General features: G+C 38.6%; 1 protein-coding gene across 4 annotated transcripts in view; it reads left to right on the forward strand.

Annotated features, from left to right (window-relative positions):
* The window catches only part of LOC124641215 (rhophilin-2-B), a 135294-nt gene extending 111754 nt beyond the window's left edge, over nucleotides 1-23540 (forward strand). For 2 of the 4 annotated variants that reach the window (XM_047179235.1, XM_047179237.1), the window contains 14 exons: nucleotides 1552-1668; nucleotides 4874-5001; nucleotides 10709-10865; nucleotides 11479-11620; nucleotides 12556-12647; nucleotides 13890-14039; nucleotides 14639-14785; nucleotides 15842-15920; nucleotides 16258-16365; nucleotides 19163-19283; nucleotides 19666-19796; nucleotides 20217-20848; nucleotides 21189-21341; nucleotides 21634-23540. In XM_047179235.1, the coding sequence (XP_047035191.1) occupies nucleotides 1552-1668; nucleotides 4874-5001; nucleotides 10709-10865; nucleotides 11479-11620; nucleotides 12556-12647; nucleotides 13890-14039; nucleotides 14639-14785; nucleotides 15842-15920; nucleotides 16258-16365; nucleotides 19163-19283; nucleotides 19666-19796; nucleotides 20217-20848; nucleotides 21189-21341; nucleotides 21634-21834 (2358 nt within the window). In that variant the 3' untranslated portion in view covers nucleotides 21835-23540. The remainder of the gene's footprint in view (nucleotides 1-1551; nucleotides 1669-4873; nucleotides 5002-10708; nucleotides 10866-11478; nucleotides 11621-12555; nucleotides 12648-13889; nucleotides 14040-14638; nucleotides 14786-15841; nucleotides 15921-16257; nucleotides 16366-19162; nucleotides 19284-19665; nucleotides 19797-20216; nucleotides 20849-21188; nucleotides 21342-21633) is intronic. The other 2 variants (XM_047179236.1, XM_047179238.1) reach the window with 1 other exon arrangement.
* Nucleotides 23541-24804: the final 1264 nt, after the last annotated feature.

Below are 24804 nucleotides of genomic sequence, written 5' to 3' on the forward strand. Positions count from 1 at the left end.
CGCCAAATACCTTTGCTGCTCTGAAGGCAGTCATGTCAGTTAATGATGATAGAGCTGTGTTTTTTGATTGTCCAGCAAGATGGGATCATTCTACATAACATCATTATAATCGAATTCCTATATTCAACAGTAGAACAATAATAGAAAAGTTTATGTCTTTATCTGTTCACTAGAACAAACCTCCCAAAATTACAAATCATCAACTCAATATCTTATTATTCGGAAAACTCTTAAACAGTCCATATCAAAATATTGATACAGAAACAAAAAGTGTACCAAACGTCTTGCTTATAAACTCATATTCTTCATTATTGATCTTGAGTTCACAATTCTCAACACAACGCAATCCATTTCGTGACAATCCTTAACCTAATATATTCCTACCTCTAGGGCATACTATAACAAAGTTACTGCACATTATTAATGCAGAGCACATAATATAATATATTATTATATCATTAATATCGTTCTCATTACGTTGGCGGCCATATTAAGGCGTTAGGTAACGTTAAATTGTAATTTTGTAATGGCGACCATGTCATCATAGTAAAGAGGTGAATTTTTAATTTTGTTGCGACGTCTTATTTATTTATATATTGAGTTTATTTAAAATTAAGTTAGCATGTATTAAGTTATAAACAAGAATACATAGGTATATACAAAGAAAAAGCATTGCCATCCAATGTTGCAATGCTGCCACCCTCTTGGGCACGCTCCCAGTCGACAGCGATGGGGACGAATTTGAGTCCCATCTTGGAACATTTTTGGCAGTCGTTACGACTATTCAGAAGCCAGGAAGTCTGAAAACCAGTCTTAAGTAGGGCTTACGGGTTGCCCGAAAAAAATAATAATAATAAGTTGAGTCGGTCAGCTAAAAGAACCTTAGCAGATGATGATAAGACGAACTAGGTACTTCAATACCATAACAAAAGAATCCTCAACCTTTATATCAAAGATCCTAACTCACGGATAAATCATCAGTTAGTCAATAAACATTGAAGTAAACGGCCAGTGTCGTCGATCATGCAGCCAGTGAAAGCCGCAGTATATCACTCCCGCGCATACTTCATCACTCGGCGTGCGCGTGCGACGGTCACTCTGTTTATTTACTCCGTTTAGAAAAAAATGTGTCGTTTCTTCGACAAGATAAGCATGTTTAAATACTAGGCCCTTAATTTAAAATCAAGCCTTTGCCACGATTTCCCGATTTTCTTCCACTACTGCAGTTCTTGAAGATCAGCCAGCTGCAAAGGATAAATTCTACAATATGTATAGTGTATCAGCTTTTCTGCAGATACAGGTCTCTATTCCCTGACAATCCTATTCTTTGATATATGGATGCAATCCGACACGTCCAGACGCCATGGATGTATCCATCACCACCATCCAGACTCCGGGATAGATCGTGAAAATTTCTTAAAACCCACAATACAATTTCCCCGATCCCGTTCGATGTAGTCGATGAACGTCTATAAATGAAAAGTACCTTCATGTATATTTAGCGTTCATAATTATACAGTATCATCTAATGTGCTATCTCTATTGTTCCAGGGTTCAGACCCGCGCGTGGCGACGTGCCGCGGGCGGCTGCAGACCAGGCGATGCCAGCTCAACCAGGAGATCAACAAGGAGTTGCGCCTCAGAGCCGGCGCTGAGAACTTGTTCAAGGTCAGTATTTGCGTGCATGGACCGGGGATGCACTAGACTAGGTATGTGAAATGAAGGAGAAGCAAAAATCAAGAAGTGTATGACCACTCGTGTGAACATTTACATCGGGAACAAGTTGATATGGCTTGACGTCATTTTGATCACGAAATATTTACCTCACCAACATATTTTCAGTTTTTTTTTTTAATATGTAGTAAAAAAATATATCTTTATAAAACCGATATCGTTCACAGAGTCCAAGGTAGCAGTGGTTAGGACTCTATAGACAGAATCCTCCTCACATTACGCGCCGTATCAAGGAGTACCGCCTTCTGTATCAGTCCCTTGACCTTTCTAAGCCATCAATATTATAATGTGCACCATCAATAATAGTCAGTTATCGATACACATTTCCAAAAGAAAGCATGCCAAATGCCAAACACAACGCCAATAACAACGCCAAATCAAAAAATTCATAGAAAAAAGTCCATAACACAATCTTCACGGAAACCATTTACTGGTAGATATAATTCATTCGTATAAAAACATTTCCCTATGTACACTTCCCGCTACAAATCGCCACTAATCGCCAGTCCGCGTGACGTCACGTGCGATTGACACTTTCTCTGCTCACGCGCACTGCGATTACGTTTTTGTTACGTTTGTGTAGTTTTGATTGGGTATATTTCTATAGTATTGTGTGTGTACTGTATTGTGCTTGGCTGCCTTAAAATGGGCATAATATAAATATGGCCCAAACCAAGGCTGAAGATATTCAGTTTGATCCCAAAAATTCAAAGATCACGCCTTGCTAAATGAAAATGTCGTCAAATTTTGCTTTATATATTTTTAGTCTGAATAACGTTTGTAGAAATAGGCTCGTGGTTAAAACATCAGCTTCTCAAGTAGGATTGTGTAAGTTCAGTTCCAGGTCAAGCAAGTATCAATGTAACTTTTCTACGTTATACCTATGTACTTTTTAATTACATGTTAAACGCCAATTACCGAATGAAAGTGAAGGCAAACATATTGCAGAAACCTGGACTTGAAAATTCTAAAATCCACATTATTCCTTCTCTGTATAAGAAGAAGCCTGCGCTAGCCTGTTGGACAATGCAAAGACTGCTGATACATATCCTCTTTTATAAGAAATGCCTACCTGCAACTTACTCATCAAAAGAAAACATCCGCCAAAATGACATCACCCTTGCATTGTATCACAAAACCAGTGAACTTTAACTTTGAACTGCTTCGCGCGATCCTTGGCGTAAAACAAAAGACGTCAGTGCGTTCACCCGCCTTTGTGACGCGTCAGCGATCGCCCTACGGTCTGTGACCTCTGACCGTCGTCTGTAGGGTGACAGGGGTTACAAATGTCTTTCCGTCAGTTTCGTCTGTTGCGTAGTAAATCTTCTTTAAATCTATTGTCAGCAAAAGATTTAAAATTAATACTTTAAAATCTTTGACGGTTTGTGCTACTTGAACGATCGCCCTACGGTCTGTGACCTCTGACCGTCGCGTGTAGGGTGACAGGGGTTACAAGTGTCTTTCCGTCAGTTTTGCAGAAAGATCCATTAAAGTTAAAGCTTCTTTAAATCTATTCAAAGTCAAAGTCAAAGTCAAAATCGTTTATTGAAAATAGGCTAGATTCTAGCACTTTTTCACGTCAAAAAATACAAAATGACAGCACCCCCAAAACGCCCCCCTTTCTATTGCCGACTCTTTCTTTTGTCAATAAGATAAAAAGTGTCAGCAAAAGATAAGAAGCTTTAATTTTAATGGATCTTTCTGCAACTGACGATTTATGATGCTTCAGCGATCGTCCTCCGGTATGTGACCTCCGACCATCACCTATAGGGGTTACAAGTGTCTGGGTTATTATCAAGGAGTTTGTTAACCATTGTCTTTTGCGTGGAAATCAGCGTTCGATTTTATTATTATTCGATTTAATTGCAACGCGAGCTTGCACATAATTTTTGTCTTTCTAGATTTTGCACTCAGTCATATCAGCAATCCGGAGAAACTACTCTCCGCACAAGAATAAAAAATAACCTACAGCGTCCTCAATAAATGGGCAAATTAACACTGGAATATTTTTTCAAAACGGTCTAGTAGTTCTTGATATTAACACGTTGAAAGAAACAAACTCCTCAGCTTTATAATATTAGGCATGTAACTATCGGATTATTTTGAATAGCACAGCTATAAACATACGCATAAACTATGTATAGTTAAAAAAAAACAGTTTCCAATACCCATCTGGCCAACTTAACAAATACCACAGTAACGCTACATCTCACAGTAAACACATCTTGTTCGCACCATCTACTGAACAATAGAAATGACGTGAGAGGTCAATGACCTAGTATCTTCATTCAGCAGTTGTTTTCGAAGACATGTACTTTATTGTTAATGTTAATGTATTTTGATATTCGAATATTTCTTGGAGACCGTATTGTGTTGTTTCGGAAGAATTTCTTCTTCCCAGCAATAATACATAGGATGTGGTGAAGGGTGGGCGTTTTGAGGGCTGTCTCATATATTTTGACATTTGAAAAGTGCTTTTTTCAGCCTGTTTGAACAAATGCTATTTGATTTCATTTGGAAACCTGACTGATTCAGTGTTTCACTAGTACGATAAAGTCCCGAACCTAGGTATTTATACCTACTTCTGTTTCACTTTATTTGATATTATGTTAAATTCTTTTTTCTAATACAGAACAATAAAATTTTAAACCAAGTAATTAAGGCTTTTTCTGCCTACCAGCGTGATACTTATTCCACTTGACTTAATCCAGAAGTCCTAAATCATTTCCTAATTAGAATTTACTCAGTCAGAAGCGACACTTCCTCACTTCACTTCCTGAATGACTTCACTTGACTAAATTAGTTACTAAATAATATTGGACGTCAGAATTTATTCAAGTAAAATAAAAAAAAATATGTATAAATATGTCTCTAAAAACATGTTTTTGTTTATTATTTATTTAAAATTAATATTTAAAAAAACTTAGTCATGTATTGTCATCAAAACTCAGAGCGAGTGCAAAATTACATCCTAATCGAAGACCGGGAAGTGGGTCAGATTAACATTCCAAGATTTTCTTACATACATAGAACTTACAAGTGTAGCTAATATACGTAAGCGTGTTAAAAATCGATGTTTATTATTGTATCTAATTGGTATTACTTTTATAACTTATGTTATTTGTATATTCTTCCACAGGCAACAACAAACAGAAAGCTTCGTGAGACAGTGGCCCTTGAGCTGAGCTTCGTGAACTCCAACCTGCAGCTGCTGAAGGAACAGCTGGCGGAGCTAAACTCCTCGGTGGAACTCTACCAGAGCGACAGGTAGTACTCCGTATCTTTATGTGCCTTCATCATCATCATCATCATCTCAGTCATAGGACGTCCACTGCTGAACATAGGTCTCCCCCTTAGATCTCCACCTGCATCCAGTTTCTATGTGCCTTGTCATATCATATTCTTTATTGCATTCCATAATGTAGGTACTTTAGGTGGAAAATATAAAATGATTGTCAAAATTTTGAACCCTGATGGGCACAGCATAATAGTTAGAAGAGAGGAAGACCTAATAGTCTTTTCGGAGATTTCGAAGGCTTGCTCTTACATGGCTTTTCTTTTCACTCACTTGAAGTCTTGCCAATCTAAATAAGTAGGTAGTTAATGTTCGAGTATCAAAAAGGTATCTTGTAGCGGCTTCCGACAGCGGTTTTAGCAGCGTTCCTATAGCGGAACTATTAAGTGCAATTGGATAAAAACTGTCCTAAAACCTTCTTCTATAAAACATGGGCTTCTACCACTGAAAATTATTTTCAAGGCGGACAAATAGTTCCCCATATTACTATTTCCTTTTCGAATTAAACAACCTCTTCAGCTTTATGATACTTACTGATTGACATAATATGTCCCATTACTTCAGACCTACTTTTCTCACACCCACAACCTTGAAGAAACATCAATAAACAAGTTATCCATCAATTTCCGTTCCCACACATTAATTAAATCTTGCCTTATATAACTGGGCTAATCAATATCTACATATGCAGTAAAACATGTTGAATTAGTTCATTATGTTTAGCCATAAATTATATTTTTGTTACAAATTATATTATCTAAACCACCTTGACGATATTAAGAGATTGTTTGAAACTTTTCTGTTAATAGAACATTTAAAAAATACGTCTGGCAGTATTAAAGCTTAGGCACCTATACATCAGTTGTATTTTTGTCCATGAGACCCACTCCTTGAAAGTTTGCAACTACCTTGACGTTGCTAAAGAGCTTTTACAGGCTATTTTTAAATAATAGTAATAATTTGAGTTTAAAAAGTCGTGGTGGCCTAGTGGGCAAAGAACCAACCTCTCGAGTATGAAGGCGCGGGTTCGATTCCAGGTCAGGCAAGTACCAATGCAACTTTTCTAAGTTTGTATATACTTTCTGAGTATATCTTAGACACCAATGACTGTGTTTCAGATGACACGTTAAACTGTAGGTCCCGGCTGTCATTGAACATCCTTGGCAGTCGTTACGGGTAGTGAGAAGCCTGTAAGTATGACACCAGACTAGCCAAGGGGTATCGGGTTGCCCGGGTAACTGGGTTGAGGGGGTCAGATAGGGCAGTCGCTCCTTGTAAAGCACTGGTACTCAGCTACATCCGGTTAGACTGGAAGCCGACCCTAACATAGTTAGGAAAAAGGCTCGAAGGAAGAGGAAGAAGAATAATAATTTGAGTTTGACACGTGTGGGATCTCGGGAAAATGGCTATACCTGTACCTATACTAAGTGTTATTGGTGCCTTACGACATTATAATTCGTTTAAAAAACTCTCAATAACAGAATTTTGCGCCACACCTAAGATCCGCTCATTGATGAAACGAACCGCCTGAAGGCCATATTTTTATTTCTTACGAAAACGCGAACTTTCTCCAAATAACGCCGTAGGATATCAATACACACCCACGACAATTATTTATGTTCAATTCTAATAATAAAAGGCTTAAGTAAAAGTCGCACTTGTACTATTTACTGATAGTTACGCAATATGTAATAGACTATACATGATTTGCATAAATTTAAAGGTAAGGTCAGTGTGTGAGCGGAGAGCGGGCAGAATAATAGCTATTAAAGCTCAAGCACGTAGGTTTTGTTGCTTAAAAACAGTGTGCAAAATCGAATTTTACTCACCAGTGAGACATATAATGGCCATTCTGATTAATCTATTAAACAATGAAATGGTCAATTTCCTCAAAATATTTAACAAACCCAGAATTATTTGTCGGGCTAAAAGTTAGCTAGCTACGTCGAAGCATTTAGTTTTAATATGCTGTCAACTTCAAAAGCCATCATAAATGGTACAAATTGACACGTACATTGTACAATATTAGCATATTTAGCACATTAGCTTAATATTTTGTTCTTTAAAGTAAATGATACATATCTTTAAAAATTAACTCACGTATGTACCAAAACATGCAAGGTCCAATTGCGTAAAATCATTGGTAATTCATATCAACCGTGACATTATTACGTACGGGCTATAAAACAAACTCGGCTTGGCTAAATGTCACTGCTGTATGCACATTAATTTAATTACATACATTTAATATGTAAATAGTATATTTTATTTGTGTCTATGTAAATAAGAAAGATTGTAAACAAGAATTGTACTCAAAATACTTGATGTTTTTGAAAATACATACTTAATACTGTTATATATTATTTTAATAATGGTAGGGGAGGCCAAGGTACACTAAATCAAGGCTAATGACTCGAGCGTCAAAGAGACCTAATTATACAAGGTGTTGATTTGCATTTGTGCCATAGTTCAGGAGGAGGACATACAATACGTAAATAATCGATTGGAATTACAGTAGATGGGAAATAACTAATATGCACTGCTTTTTTTGTCATTGTAATGACGTGGTATTTCCGAATTAATCCAATTTTATGAATGTCTATGAGTGATCGTTGCGTATGCTTTGTGTTTGCGTTTGTGTGAGAGTGCAGCACGGTTTTAACGCCAGTAACATACGCGTCAAGTTTAAATAAGGCTAGATGACATTTACGGAATTCCGAAAAAAAATTACGTACCAATTTTTTTATTGATTTGAGTCGAGAATCATTAGCATAATTACCTCCTTGAATATGGCACGGATGCAAATCAACAGCTTGTATTGCAAAGCTTAAATGATTAGAAGAAAAAAAAAATCAAGTTTAGATAACCTATTTATCGAGGAAAGCTACAGGCTTTTTTCATTGGAAATTGGTGAATCTGGTGGTAGAAGTTAATTATTTCTTGTAATAACGCAGATCAATAAAAAAATCTGCCACAAAAACACGTTTATGTAAAGTCCGCTGTCAGTGAGACCTCGGTCTACAAATAAATTGATGAGTTGACAAACAGGAAAGCGATGTCGTAACTACATAGATCCAATTAGTTTATTGTCCAGCAGTTTTTTGTTTTATTGCTATAATTTATTACTAATATATTTCTTTTCTAAAAATAAAACTTAATAAATGATGCTTAGTTCAGTGAAACTGGTCGCATAATTTGTAAAAAACTGCTTTTTTACTAACTAATGGGAAACCAGCGTACCTAATAAAATATCATGTTAACCTATTTCTATCCAATATTATGTATTGTGTGAAGTGCAAATTAATATGACAAACTTTTACATATTGACTACAACCCACCATGTTTCTTCTTCAATTGTTTTTTTAACAGGACCGCGGCAACTCGCGCGAACAATCCTACAGACTAAAATTTGCTATATTATGATACCTTGTTTACATGACTAGCCCGTGGAAGAACATATTAAAATAAATGTTAAACTATTATTTAAATAAATGCATTTATTTATCATTTATACATATAGCCTAGATTTTAAAAAACATTCACTAATTAATTCGAGTTACGCGTATCATAGACAAGGCCGTTTAAAGAACTATTCCTAACTTTTATATAAATATTTGCTTGAATAAGTGCCTTTCACCGGTATTTAGTTAAGTATGCAGTTTTTTAATATGATTTTTATTGAATCCTAGGTTATACAACCTCATTTAACAAGTTGTTTTTTCAAGTCGAAAGGTAACCTTCTTCTGTAATTGATTGATTATTAATTTATATAGATTCAGAATCATAAACGAGATAGGTGTATAGATTTTTATAAAGAGTCCTAATCTTTACATAATAATAAATTAAAGTAAATATGTCAGTAACTTTTGAACGGAAACTAATTGTTATCTACTAACGGCCAGTTTATTCATCAAAAGTTAAAGTTAAAGTAATGTCTAAAGTTAAAGTAACGGTCAAATTTGTTTTTCAAGGCTAAAGTGACAGCAAAATTCATAGAAAAATTGAATTTAACCGTTACTTTAACTTTAGTCATTACTTTGACTTTTACTTTGGCTTTAACTTTTGATGAAGAAACTGGCTGTAAGCCATTTAATTATAAATACAGAATAAACTAGAATTACTTTGCAATTAAGTTTTAATCTACAACAATATTTGTATTTATAGCTTCATGCATTTTTAGCGCCAAAACAACGCCTTAAACTTTTGACAGCATTGTTTTTTTCTTTTTCTGTACATAGACAACAAATACTCAAACTGCCACAAAAGAAAAGAAAAATCCACAAAGCTACGACCACTATCATCATACCATAACACTAGAAGGCTCAACAGAACGTTAGTAAAGTGTAAAATCCTATATAATCGTAGTTATTATGGTTAAAAAGTCGACAGTTAATACTTGAACACAAAAACTCAATGGACTATAATTGGTTACGTTGCGGTTACATGGGCGATGTACTAGGACGTTCTTGCGGTTTCGCTTGATATATTTTACGTGCTTTTTCTTTATAAAGGTGTATTTTTTCGGATGTAAAAATGGCTGTGAAAGTTGTTTTAATATTGGTGTAATATCAGATATTGTGAGTGGTATAATGAGCTAGTTTTAAGTATCCTTTTTTAGAAGTAAGGGAAGCGACATGGTCGGTTGTTTTAAATGAGTTTTCTTCTACCCATATTTTCTCCATGGCCTATATCAGGCCACATGAGAAAATTCACGTTAATAGGTTTAGTTATTATATAGCTTTCGCAATCAACTTCTTTCGAATAACCTTACACAATTAAGATGGAACATAATATCGTTACAATTCAATTACACCGCCAATTAAACTTAACAGATGAAATAAAAAAAACGGTTTCCGCCATTGTGTGCATTTTCCCGCGCTCCGCCATATTGTAACCATAGACTAATAGAGAGGAATGCGCGCGCTAATCTACGTTCTTTGTGAGGAATGTGAACTTTTTAAACCGTTTTATTTCATGTAGTTAAACTAATTATTATTATTTATTTTTATTTTTTTTTTTGTAAATTACTGAAGGCTGGTAGTTATATAGTTGGTTATTTCTTTGCACTTTTTATTTAACTTAAAAATAGAGGTAAAAAGTAGGTTACCCGTAATTGGGTGAGAAAAACTGGAAATAAAATGAATTCCAGCCGTTTAGACATTATGAGTATTCTTGAGTTAAACGACTGACTCCCGGAGGCTATAATTTACCTCCCATAACACTTTAGTAGGTAATATTTAAACATAAACCATAATAACTGTAACGTATTATTATGACGGCAAAACTATATTTTATTAGGTAAAATCGTTAATGTTTTAATCATATATTTTTACATTACATTACCATCATCTGCCTAACCTTTTCCCACCTATGAGTGGAGCGACTGAATATCTGACCCCTTCAACCCAGTTACCCGGGCAACCCAGTACCCTTAAGTAAGACTGGTTGTCAAATTTCTGGCTTCTAACTACCTGTAACGACTGCCAAAGATGTTCAATTGACTTATTACGTGACCATCTTTCACGAACATCATTAGGCAGTCAAGATCCATTACCAAAAAGGGGCTATTACATTTCAGACCACAACGATTTTCATCACCCATCTCTCTCCAACAAACCAATTACGACATCTTCGCACCCTTTCTAACACCAGCATTAATAGCCGTGTTATTGTCTTCAGCAGCAAGGAGTGCGTAATGCCGATGATCCCGTTAGGCCTGAAGGAGACCAAGGAGGTGGACTTCAGGGAACCCTTCAAGGACTTCATTCTGGAACACTATAGTGAGGATGCGGCTGCCTACGAAGATGCTATATCGGACTTTATGGATATGAGACAGGTATTGTAACTTTAATCGCTTACTAAATAATCTTGGTTAAGGCCTAAAACGACTGTTCAATTTGAAAATTAACAGCATTTAGTTGTTTTGGGAAAACTGATGTTTGTGTTATCAAGTCAAAATTGTTTTGAGAGTTTAAGATATTTTCATAATACAGCCGGAAGACGAGAAAGTGATTAACATACTCGTGCATTGGAGAGCACGTAAATGTCGGTCCTGCTTGTGATCTCTCTCCGGTCGTATCGGATTACTGTCCCATCGGACTATGAGAGTGCATCTGTGTAAGCGCAAATACTTGTGCACTTTAACAGCCCTTTCGCATTGGGGAATTTTCCGAGCGACATCAGCCGGTTAATACTAAATAGACAAAAAAGTAAACAATTGAATACTGCCGGTACAAAAATTACGTTAAAATCGTCTCTCAGAGCAACCGAGTAGAAAATCCACCTAAGCGAAGGGGCGTCCTGCACAACTAACTAGACGCCATTTTTTCGAATTCTGGGTTAAGACCCATGAACCCACAAATGTATTATAAGTAATAAGTATTAGTATTATAAGTAATACATTTATTTTTTATAATTTCCTAACTAAACTTCTAATGTTTCTTCCCCAGGCGATGCGAACGCCAGTGCGGTCAAGCGCGGGCGTGGCGTTACTGTTCAAGTATTACAACCAGCTGTACTTCATCGAGCGCCGCTTCTTCCCGCCAGACCGCTCGCTCGGCGTCTACTTCGAGTGGTTCGATTCGTTAACAGGTGGGGTTTCATTTGTTTTTGATATTGAAGTAGCTTTTGCTTGCAGTTTCTGTGGTACTCTCTTATGTATCAATCCTAAGTAAATGTGTATGTTATCTCCCTACATTTTCCTCTGTTTTAAATATCTCTTGCTTGATGCACTAAAAGAATCCGATAGTTGGCAAGAAAATCAGATTCGCAATTTTCAGCGTTAGCGGATGGATCTGCTCAGAATGTTTTTTAATGGCTGGATACTCTCTGGATATAGTCACAGATTATTTAATAGTTACTATGTAACTACCACGCAATAAATGTGTTGCCTGAGTGCCTTAGTAATTATTTCCTACTAGCTGATCCCGCGAACTTCGTATCATTCAAACCTTCCCTGGACCTCTACAAACATTTTAAAACCAAAATCAGCTCAATCGGCCCAGCCGTTCTCGAGTTTTAATCAGACTAACGAACAACAACTCATTTTTATTTATATATAAAGATTTGCACCGACAGCTCCATCTATTGTTTGTGAGGACGGCAAAGCTTTAGAAAGAACAATGTCAGACGTCCATAGTAACTTAGGCTCAATAAAAATATTTCATGTACAGTGAAAATTCTTACAGTTTTTTTGTGTAGTTTAATGTCAGAAGCTTTTCTATGTTTTCCACTTTTGCATTGAACTTCTCAAAACCAAATTATTCCAAATTATTAGAACGAAAAACCTGAACTCGATAAACAAAATAATTACTTATTAAAATGTATTTTATAAGAAGTAAGTATTTTATATTTAAATTGTTGTAGTAAAGAACTTTGTGTCCGTGAGAATTTAGTTTTAAAAGTTGATTGGGTGGGCCGAAACCTGACATTGTTCTTTGATCCTGATGTACAAATGTAGATGGCGTTAGTTGTACAATGTACGAGTGGATGGTTTCATACCATAAAATAATATTGGTGTTTTTCAGGAGTCCCGTCATGCCAGCGAACAGTGGCTTTCGAGAAAGCTTGTGTCTTGTTCAACATAGCTGGCATCTACACACAACTTGGCGCTAAACAGGTACACATCAAATCAATCAATCTACTAAAATTTTTGAGTTTTGACTGAAAGGAATAACGAGTGCACTAGTGTCTACGCAAACACTTGTGTACGCTTGTGTACGTGTAATATGGCCTGCGCAGCTGACTGATGTCTTTATGTGCTGGTTGCATAGACATAATATAGTAAACAGGACTGCGCACTTTTACCCAAAAAACGAGCCGAGTGAAACAGTTAGTACGGAAGCTGTCTGTCCCTTTCTAATAGGGTGACTATGAGATTAAGCTATATAAGACAAATCCGAGTTTGCTAAGATTATTAAACACAGATTGGTATTGAAATTTTAACTTACGCAGTTACCTTACCTTAAAATACTAATATAGGCTTTTAATAATTAGCGGGAATTAGCAGTATAAAAGCAGGAAGATTTGAAGTGAAGACTGTTTTTTTTTTGTATTTTTGCTTCACATATAGACTGCTGAGCCGTTTGTGTCAACCTTTCTTCATTTTTTGGGAATCTATAACAAAAGTACAACAGTTTTAAAATCCATCACCCATATTTTGACTCATTCCAAGAATTCATGGGCACCCTAGTTGTTTGATTCACGAAAATGTTATTATTAGCTAACCTATGGAACGATATATTGCAACCACCATAGGATTCACTTTTACAAGTATAAACGCAACACTTTTTTACCATTTTAATAGTTTAAATTGATTTAATACAAAAAATAAAAACAAAATTTTTAATGCTGATTACGCGCCAAGAATATTCAGGGTTACCGCTAGAAAATTAAAAAAAAAGCTAAATAAAAATTTATGTTGTTTATGTTTTAAGAATACGAATAAATTAATGCGATTGTTATTAATTTGTTGACTTACAATTGTTAAAATAAGATAAAAATATAAGTGATTCAATTGTTTTTTTGGGAAGTCAAAACTGTTAATCACAACATTTTTTTATGCTGGCAAGGTGTTGAAAAGAGACAAACGGCCTCCGCTCTAACTATCCCTCTCGGCTCGGATTTGCCTCTGTGTATTATGTAACCAATTTAGTACCTTATTGCGTTGGAATAGAGTTCATTTTCGTAAATGTACATTTTGAGCGTGCGCAATCTTGTTTAGTATATTACATCTATGGCAGATTGTGACACAGTTCGCATTACTAATTTTTTTGTTTGTTGTATTGTCAAGGACCGCATCATCAACATCAGCATTTAGTGACACGAATGGCATTACTGATTTTTGTTATTTTTTGTTTAGGACCGCTCGACATGTGCGGGTCTGGACGGCGGCGTGGAGGCGTGGCTGCGGGCGGCGGGCGCACTGCGCTACGTGCTCGACAACTTCACCAACGCGCCCTCCGTCGACCTCGCCGCCGACACGCTGCTCGTGCTCGCCGCGCTCATGACTGTACGTAGCTTCATCATGTAAAGAGTAATAAACGAAAGGATCCGTGCTCTGAAATGTCGCCCAGTTTACTGGCCACTACTAATTGACGCCATGTTGAGAATAGCGTCAATGCTTCTATATGCTTACGTCATACTTCTCTCACCAGTACAATAGGATGTCATGACGTCATGAGCCATTTTTTCTTCATCCGAGCCTTTTCCCAACTGTGTTGGGGTCGGCTTCCAGTTTTACCGGATACAGCTGAGTACCAGTATGCCATGGTCCACAAGGAGCGACTGCCCTATCTGACCTCCTAAACCCAGTTACCCGGGCAACCCAATACCCTTTGGTAAGACTGATATCAGACATGCTGGCTTCTGACTACTTCTAACGACAGTCAAGGATGTTAACAGTACAATTTAACGTGATCTCCGAAACAGTCTTTGGTGTCCATGATATACTTAGGAAGTACATACAAACTTAGAAAAGTTGCATTGGTACTTGCCCAACGTGCAATCGAACCCACACAGAGATTAGTTCTTTACCCACTATCAGTGGATGAAATACACTAGGACGTATTCTGCTTTAACTGCTTATTAATGATGGTATTTGTACCCCAGGCGCAAGCTCGCGAGTGCCTGTTCGAGAAGCTGGTGCTGCAGGCGGGCGAGGCGCGAGGCGAGCTGCGGCGAGCGCCCGAGCTCTGCCTCGACCTCGCGCACGAGAGCGCGCATCTCGCGCACACATACCGACAGCTCTACGATAAGGTACGCCCGAGCTCTGCCTCGACCTCGCGCACGAGAGCGCGCATCTCGCGCACACATACCGACAGCTCTACGATAAGGTACGCCCGAGCTCTGCCTCGACCTCGCGCACGAGAGCGCGCATCTCGCGCACACATACCGACAGCTCTACGATAAGGTACGCCCGAGCTCTGCCTCGACCTCGCGCACGAGAGCGCGCATCTCGCGCACACATACCGACAGCTCTACGATAAGGTACGCCCGAGCTCTGCCTCGACCTCGCGCACGAGAGCGCGCATCTCGCGCACACATACCGACAGCTCTACGATAAGGTACGCCCGAGCTCTGCCTCGACCTCGCGCACGAGAGCGCGCATCTCGCGCACACATACCGACAGCTCTACGATAAGGTACGCCCGAGCTCTGCCTCGACCTCGCGCACGAGAGCGCGCATCTCGCGCACACATACCGACAGCTCTACGATAAGGTACGCCCGAGCTCTGCCTCGACCTCGCGCACGAGAGCGCGCATCTCGCGCACACATACCGACAGCTCTACGATAAGGTACGCCCGAGCTCTGCCTCGACCTCGCGCACGAGAGCGCGCATCTCGCGCACACATACCGACAGCTCTACGATAAGGTACGCCCGAGCTCTGCCTCGACCTCGCGCACGAGAGCGCGCATCTCGCGCACACATACCGACAGCTCTACGATAAGGTACGCCCGAGCTCTGCCTCGACCTCGCGCACGAGAGCGCGCATCTCGCGCACACATACCGACAGCTCTACGATAAGGTACGCCCGAGCTCTGCCTCGACCTCGCGCACGAGAGCGCGCATCTCGCGCACACATACCGACAGCTCTACGATAAGGTACATAAGATCTCTTTTAACCAATAGGCTCTACCACAGGGTCGACCTTGGCTAATGGCTAAGAAGGCCCTTTTGCAACCAACGACAACGGTAAAGTCTTTTAAAAGTCTACAAATTTTCTCTGCCCTCTTCTCTCTGACTCTGTCTGCTGTCACACTTACACCTACACCCTTCCTAATCAATATTAAACCTATGCATTTCGGTTTCAGATGCAATCTGAAGGTGTCTTCAACTACGTGCCATACTCGTGGGTCTCTTTAGTCCACGTCAAGACTGAGTTTTACAAAGGTATGTATCACTACACTCCACAAGACTTATTTATTAAAAGTAAATCTCATGACCATCAATCAGCCTTTATCGACCCTCTGCTGGGCATAAGCCCCACTCACATAGAGAAGGATTGAGCGTTCGCGAGCGAATTGCTTGCTCAATGCAGATTGATGTTTTCAGACTTTATACTCCAGGTTTCTTCAAAATGTTTTCTTTCACCTTTAATCAGCCGTTGGTGTCTAAGATACACTATACAAAAGTACATACAAACTTAGAAAAGTTGCATTGGTTCTTGTCTGACCTGGAATCGAATCCACACACTTGAAAAATTCATCAATATCATATACTTCCACAGCGTTGGCGCATCAGTACTGCGCGACCGGTCTACTAAATATGCCGGAGTCGGCGCAGTCTCCGAGCCGCCTCGCATCGCTGTATGATCCTGACACACATCTCGAAAACGGTAAGAAGAAAGTACCATGAATACTCTACTAGACTATTCCAAGCCCCTACTCTGTCATTTTGACTGATGAACTTCTTAGTAGAATCAGGGCCGTCTTTAAACTATTTGAGGCCCTGGGCACATTAGGATCATGGGGCCCCTGTGACCTTGAGAAAACACTATTTAGTTATAATATATAAAGAAAATAGACAAACAAGGTTCTAAATTTATTTTTATTTAGTTACTAACTACACTCTTTTGCAAAAAAAGCGGGCGCCTACTCGAAATCTTGGTTTTAAGGACTTTACGTGAATTTCAAAGGGTTTTAATGACTGTAGTATGTTACTAGTATCAAAAAAGTTAGCCAAGCATGCGTGAGAGTGTATTCTAAATTTGAATTTTGGAGAAATGCTAAGAAACTGGTTAAACCTTGCTTGGGATTCATTCCTGGTAGAAAGTTCGTCGGCGTTTTGAAAAGTTTTTGACCTGATTTTCAGAAAACTGATAATGCAGTTTAAATGAATGATTAATGAACCTTTCTTTTACATCAAAACATTTTTTAAGAACTATGCGTCTTTGGTAAAATTTTCACCTGCTCTAAATGGTCTATGTATAATGATGTTGACGGCAATGTTAAGAGTTTCGGTATTTTTGTGTAAAGCCTTCTATTGTTTAGATATTGTACCCATGCGGTTTAAAGTATCCCTTTCTGATAAACAAACACAATTTAGAGGAGTCTCAGTACTTTGGACTGCGACAAAACCAATTTGAAGTTAGCAGTGCCGATCACAACTCCTCTCCTATCAGATTTTGACATTTAGAAAATACCGAATTTTGGGATAAATATTAAATTAACCATATGAAAAATGTTGAGGAGGGTTAAAGCTATGCAAAAAGTAAAATTATTGCCGCGTTGAAGCTTTCGATAACTCCATAGGTGTCGGGTTACTAAACTATGTTTTAGAAAGGTGTCGTGAATTCAAAATTATTGGCCGAAGATATGTTTCTTAAGAAATGAGCAGGTAGCCAATTATTGTTATGATTTAAGCAGGAAAGTGCTGTAGATACACGAAAACCTCGGCGCAGGCAGGTTTATTTCACAAAATGTCCGTTTGATGAAAACACGTTATTTGAACGCTCAGACTCATAGATCTTCAGAGATCTGCGGGGTTCCCCCGGAGGCGCGGTTGTTTAAAAATCAGTGGTTACGAGACCTCAATACTTCATGCTTACAGTCTATCCGTTAATTTCTGTATTTTGTAGAATTTCAAGATTTTTCAAACTCTGATAGGAGACGAGTTGTGATCGGCACTGCTAACTTTAAAGTGGTTTTGTCGCAGCCTAAAGTACTGATACACCTCTTAATCATGTTTATTTATTAGGAAGGGATATTTAAAACCACCTGGGTACAATATCTGAACGATCGAAAGCTTTACACAAAAATACCGTAACTCTTAATATTGAAATCAATCATCAGTATGTACCATTTAGAGCAGGTGAAAATTTTATTAAATATGCGTAGTTTTTCAAAACTATTTTGACGTAACAGAAATGTACATTAATCATTCATTTAAACTGCATTATCAGTTTTCTGAAAATCAGGTCAAAAACTTTTCAAAACGCCGACGAACTTTCTACCAGGAAATAGTCCCAAGCAAGGTTCAACCAGTTTCTTAGCATTTATCCAAAATTTAAATTTAGAATACACTCTCACGCATGCCTGGATAACCCTTTTGATGCTAGTAGCATACTTCAGTCATTAAAACCCTCTCAAATGCACGTAAAGTCCTTAAAACCAAGATTTTGCATAGGTGCCCGCTTTTTTGCAAAAGATTTTATAAAAAAATAGGATATATAAAAAATAATCTACAAAAGTAACTAGCCTTGCATAAAATCCTTAGATTAACTCTATGTTGATTGCAAAGTTACCCTTCTAGATTTAAGATGAGCAAAATCGTTAATCACTTCTTCAAAATCTATGGAATTGAGAATATCACATTCTATGGACATCAGCGACAAACTATAGTTCGGCCATTCAGAGAATGCGTTCCTGACACGTCGCGATTGAACTGACGAAATTATAACATTCATTGATTATTGATATAATAATGTTGTTTTAATGCTCCTCAATTGTTAAAACGGTAAACAACCAGCAAAAATATTTTTATCGTAACTGCAACGCCATTGCAAAGTTACGTCGTCAGTTCAATCGCGACGTGTCAGGAACGCATTCTCTGAATGGCCGAACTATAGTTAATCTCTCTTGAAGCATTGTACTTCTTAACTCATTGTTTATTCGTTTCAATTTGGAGAAGGAGCGTTCTCCGCTGCAGTTAGTTATCATCATGCTTAAAAATATTCTCAATGCAATTTCTACGTTAGGAACTGTGTCTTCAATTTTGTTTTGCTTTAATAGATTATATACTTAGTTCCTGTACACTGTTAGGTGCTTGAACATTTTTAAAGTATTCTTTTAAATGTTCATTATCATTCTTTTAATTGGTCATTATCATCAGATTTCTCAAAATTAATGTTTTTCGGTAATACCTAAATATCGGTTATCATTTGGTAATCTGGCAGGAACTAGGGGGCCCCATTCGATCGCGGGGCCCTGGGCACTTGCCCATAGTGCCCAGTGGAGAAGAGGGGCCTGAGTAGAATCTAGCTCAAAGTCAGATTTTGGAGCTGGTAGTAGTAATCTTTGAAGACTATACGTGGCTAGCGTTTATATCTTTACATAAAATTGGTCCAGCTCTGAGAAAACTTCTAAAATACATATTGGCCTATCGGCTATCACCCTGTATTGCTTAAATTCCAGGTTCATCCATATCCCCGACGCTGAAGGACGCGGACGTGGACTGGGCGGCGCTGGGACGCGCGCATCTCGCGGAGGCGCTCACTCTGTACGAGGAAGCGCTGAGGCTGCAGAGAATGTGTCGGTGAGTAAGGTTGTTTATGCTGAAGAGGAATCTCTTAGGAAGCTACGGGGTCATAAACGCGATGTACCCAATGTTGATCTTTCCTTAGTGGGCTTGTCACAATAATTGCAAATCCACAAAAATCATGACCCCTGAATGATATTCAAATGCATATGGGATTCAGGCTCACGATTTTTAAAATCTGAATATTGAATTCAGAATGAATAAGCAGGCATCTAGTCGAGCAAGAATGATATGAATGAAGGCAGATCAATATTTAGTTAGTTTTTGTCGGATTCTTGTAAAGCACAGCAACTGCGATAGGTAGCTACTTACTACTTCCATAACTAATGACTTAATGAACTCAAATGCTCTACAAACTAACACTAATTGTATGACACAGTGAGTTGCGCGGCAAGGAGGCGATCTCGCTGGTGGTGCGCGCGGCACTGGCGCGGGCCGCGCGGGACCGCGCCGCGCGCGACGCCGCCGCGGACGACTTCACCGACATCATCGACGCGCCCAACGTCACGCGTATGTACTACTTGTATTTGATTAGGATGACAAGTTCAATAGAAAATAATTCAAGTTAAAAGGCTGACTGAAATATTTAATCCCAACTAAGAAGTGTTTGCGATATGATTGCATTGACAAAATTGCCCGAAATAGTTTGTCTAAGGGTGCTTCTACAAGCTGCTAGTATTTGCTGCGCATGTTGAGGCACATGCGTAGGTTGTATGTATTTCAAAAACATGTGCGGGTCTAGCGATTGGAACATGTACCAAAGCAAGATACCCACCCGCATGCTCTGTTGCTCGCGCGCGGATCACATGCGCATTTTCACTGGCTCCATCAACATGCAACACGGTGCATAAGCACCCTAACAACTCTAAAACAATGAGAAAACATTAAATTGCGATCAATTAACTTATAAAACTTTTTTCTAATTTACAGCATCCTCAAAATTCCAACTGGCCCTAACACAACCTGACTTCGCTCAGCACCGAGTAGAAGACTTATTCAAGTCTCTGGGGCCAATCGCCATATTCTCCGCCAAACGCCACTGGAGCGCCCCTCGCCTCGTCCAACTACAGAAGTACAGAGACGGATCACGACGCCTAGAGAGACCACGAAACGGAAACACAGAGGATTACGAAGAAACCAGAAACGGCAAACACAGGACTGACAAACGAGACCGATCGGAAGACAACAGCACTTATTACAACCAAATAATCAGAAGCGACGAGAAATATTCCAATGACTACGAAAAGAAGAAACTGCACAGGGTCACGAAACAGAACGGAGTTTACATAAATAGTTATAACAATAATAATTATGAGTACCATCCAAAGGTGTTGGATTATGACTCTCAGAATGAGTATAAGACCAAAGGGGAGGGGAAGATTGAGAATGGAGTGAAGGAGAATGGTAAAGCGAAGAATACGAGACGAAAGGACCCTCTGAGGAGGGCGGCGAGTGAGTACAACGTCTCTAACGCGAAGACTGAGGACGAGGGCTTCGGGTTCTCTGTGAGAGGGGATGCGCCGGTCGTTATTGCTGGGGTAGAGCCTAACTCTTTGGCAGATGTAAGTATTGAACCTGCTGGATTAATTACTACTTACGCAATTTCGTTTTCGTCGCAATTTTATTTGGGGTCGGCGCAATATGTCTTCCGCTTCCATTCTTCTCTGTCACTCAATCCCTTCTTATTCATGTCATCTTTCAGGCAATCCATCCATCTTTTCTCAGGTCTTCCTCTTCCTCTCGTTTCACACCCTCCTCGCGTATAATCCCTGCTCATTATGTCCATACATTAACTACATACACCACACCACCACCATACCACCTTACCTTACCATATCCATACCTTACCTTAACTTGACCATACCTTAGGTCCAAAGTATTGAACAACCTATTGTTTTATAGATCGGAGGCATGCGAGAAGGCGACTTCATCATCAGCATCGGAGACACGGACGTGAAGTGGAGCTCGCACGACGAGGTGGTGCGGCTCATACAGGCCGCCGGGGACACACTCACCATGAAGCTAGCCACGCCGATGGATAAGAGCTGTCTAAAGGTAAAACTATAAAAATACAATGTCTAAATCCGTGATGAATATATTCAATATTTTTAAAAGCCAGATTGACAGGCACTCAGATTAAGATATAAAAGCATCAGAAGTATACCTATACAAGGCATAACTTACTCTTATCCGTTACACTCTTCCTCCAAACCAAATCTACAAAGCTTAGTAAAGAAAATTCCTCCAAGATTATTGAAGAAAAGTAATACAAACCTTATCACACCTTCAGAGGTTTCCTTCTGCTTTAAAAGTAAGACTATTATCATAACAACCTCACTATTCACAGGCTTCACCCGAAACTCCACGGCAGTCAAACTCGAACCAGGGTTCGGTGTCAGCGGCATCCACAGCCTCGAGCGGCTCCACCGCCGTCACCGCTCGCTCGTCAGCGCGACGGGCTCCGTCCTGGAACCCCTTCCGCCGACACACCACGCGGGACAACAGCTCGCATCGCGGCTCACACACCAGTAATATTATATTTAGATAAAACGCCTGTTTAGACCAGCGCCATCTAGTGGAGGTGTTGATAAAATTGTTTGTAACAGCTCCATCTATCGGAGGTCGTGCTAAAATTGTTTTTAACAGCGCCACCTAGTAGTAGGAACTTGAAACTTACAATGTCATCTGTTAGTACATTTTGTGGCGCCATCTAGTGGATGTTTTGTTAAAATTAAACAGTATCAATCATTAGGATATTGATGATTATTGCGATTCGTGTGATTTGTAAGTTAAAAGGCGTCTTATTGTCTATAATATCACTGGTCATAGTTAAGTTACATTATCTTTCATTAAATCACTGTTCTATCTAATTGTGGTGTTCATTGGTTAAAGATTGTCACAAACGCATCAAGTCACAAAACCGTTGGTTTAAACGAATTAGAATGGCCATCTATATTTATTAAGTCTTAAACTATTCTAAGCTAAAATGTATACCAACTCCATCTATTATCAGATACCTTCAACTACTTATAGATTTATTGGTGTGAGTCTGGGTTGATGATTTCTTAGGATAACTTAAGAGAGCGAAGTTCGCTGCTATTATATTTAGGTTCCTAAATATATAGTTAGTTATTGGGACCTTACATCGGCTATGAAACTCCAAAGTTTTTCTTTTATTATTACATAAGTTTTCTGCTTGGCAAACTACTGCGATTTTTGTTCGAAATTCCGTACTTAATAAAAAAATATTTTAGGGTGAAATATATACCTTTTTTCTTTGAAATTCAGTTTGTCAAGTATGTTATTTACTTAGTACTTACTTACTAATATTCTAGATATTTAGATAACTATATCTATGTACTTATCTAAAACAATTTTGTATTCATGATTTGCCTTAAGACTTTTTTGCAATCATTCTATTACAAATCGGAGAGCCTTTATTTTCCTTTGAGAATATCTATTTTTTTTTCGGCTGTAGTTATTCTTTTTTGTATAATAATTTCTTTAAATAACAGTCAAAGTATTAACAAAATGCAAGCCAATTTATATTATGCATGTATGTATGAAAAGTCAAAGTTTATCTATTGTAGGTATATAATTATTTTAGCCAGATTATTAAGAATTCAAATTGCACTTTTTCCAAATTCTCCTACGTTAGGTGATTGCCTATTTCAATGTACTGTCACATCTTTATATCGCAAAAGACGTGCACAGAACTTGAAAACGTCGACATTTTAATTAAAAACGATACTTTTCTCACTTTTTTATATAATCTTTTCATGTAAATGTGCTTGTTGCGAATTTTATTATAAATGCCTGTCTTCCAAAAAGGTAGGCATCTATTGTCTACGACTGATTGAAAGTGTACTTAACAGTAAAAAAAATATATGTATATTTTGGTTAAAACTTAACTATGTATATTCGTAGTAAATAGAAAGTATATGTCACAATTTATTTAGATTTAAATGTAATTACAGTATTTTAGTTGATATTACATAAAATAATATAATTTTTATTTTGGATGTGATCGATTTTAAAGAAAAGGCAAAACTTTTGGCAAACATTGATCGCGTCCAAAACGTAAAATTTTAGATTGATTGTAACAATTTAAAATTTTTGATTTGATTCGTTTTTAGTTTTTGTATAATATTATAAAATAGAGTAAAATGTATATCGTTGTATAAACTTGTTTAAGATATAAATGTATAAAATTGTTGTGGTTACTTTTGAAGAATAAAGGATATTTAAAGGCTAGTAATGTTTCAGTTATACCCTGATGATTAAAAAAGGTTGTCACAGAAGAACTGTGTCCCCGGTCGTCAGTGGCGCCATCTAGTATTGTAAAGCGACAAACAAAAAAATAAATGCTGTACGTTGGTAATTTGGCTGTCGCCCGATAGGGGGAGTTGTAGAGATATTAGTATTTAGATACCAGGTGTCGACATATCGATACATATAATACGAGAGCCCACGACCAAAACCATGTCTCGTAGCAATACAGCAAAACCCTATAAAATCGTTAGATTGTATGATTCTGAACCCGACTAGGTGTGTAGTAACGGTCGAAAGTGTAGCAACTGCGTGGGAGGCCATTTCTTCTTCTTTCTCCTGCCCTGTTCCCAAATATTACTTGGGGTCGGCGCAATATGTCATTTTCTTCCATTTTCCCCTGTCACTCGTCATACTGACACTCACTCCCTTCCTATTCATATCATCTTTCAGGCAATCCATCCATCTTTTCTTAGGTCTTCCTCTTCCTCTCCATCCATCTACATTCACTTAGCACACACTTTGTTGCATGCGTATCATCCCTCCTCATTACATGTCCATACCACGACAATCTTCTACTTCTCATCTTTTCTGTAACTGGCGCTACTTTCAGACTTCCTCTAATGTAATCATTCCTCACTTTATCCATTCTTGTAACACCACACATCCATCTCAGCATTCTCATTTCTGTTACATGCACTCTCTTCTCGTCCCTCTTTTTCAATGCCCAACACTCCGATCCATACAGGACGACAGGTCTAATGACGGATTTGTAAATTTTGCCCTTCAGTTTGAGGGGCATTCGCGGGTCACAAATAGCGCTAGTTACCTGTCGCCACTTCATCCATCCAGTATTGATCCGATGCGTAACGTCCCTGTTCACCTCACCGTCACTTTGGACGAGTGAACCAAGGTACCGGAAGTCGGAGCAAACTGGTAGGGGCATGCCGGCTAGGGTTATGGTCATGGGTCCCGAAATACCGCCAAAATCACAATGAAGGTATTCGGTTTTACTCCTGCTCACCTTTAAACCCACTGTCTCCAGTCTCAGCCGCCATGCCTCCAATCTACTCTGGACCTCTGGCCCACTCTCCCCCACCAGAACAATGTCATCAGCGAAAAGCATACACCAGGGTGCCTCCTCCCGTATATCTGCCGTAAGCGCGTCCATTACAAGCAGGAAGAGATACGGGCTGAGGGCCGACCCCTGATGTAAGCCAACACCTACACTGAAGCTGGCGGTAGTGCC

The sequence above is a fragment of the Helicoverpa zea genome, chromosome 22 (genome assembly GCF_022581195.2).
Source record: "Helicoverpa zea isolate HzStark_Cry1AcR chromosome 22, ilHelZeax1.1, whole genome shotgun sequence".
Lineage (NCBI taxonomy): Eukaryota > Metazoa > Arthropoda > Insecta > Lepidoptera > Noctuidae > Helicoverpa > Helicoverpa zea.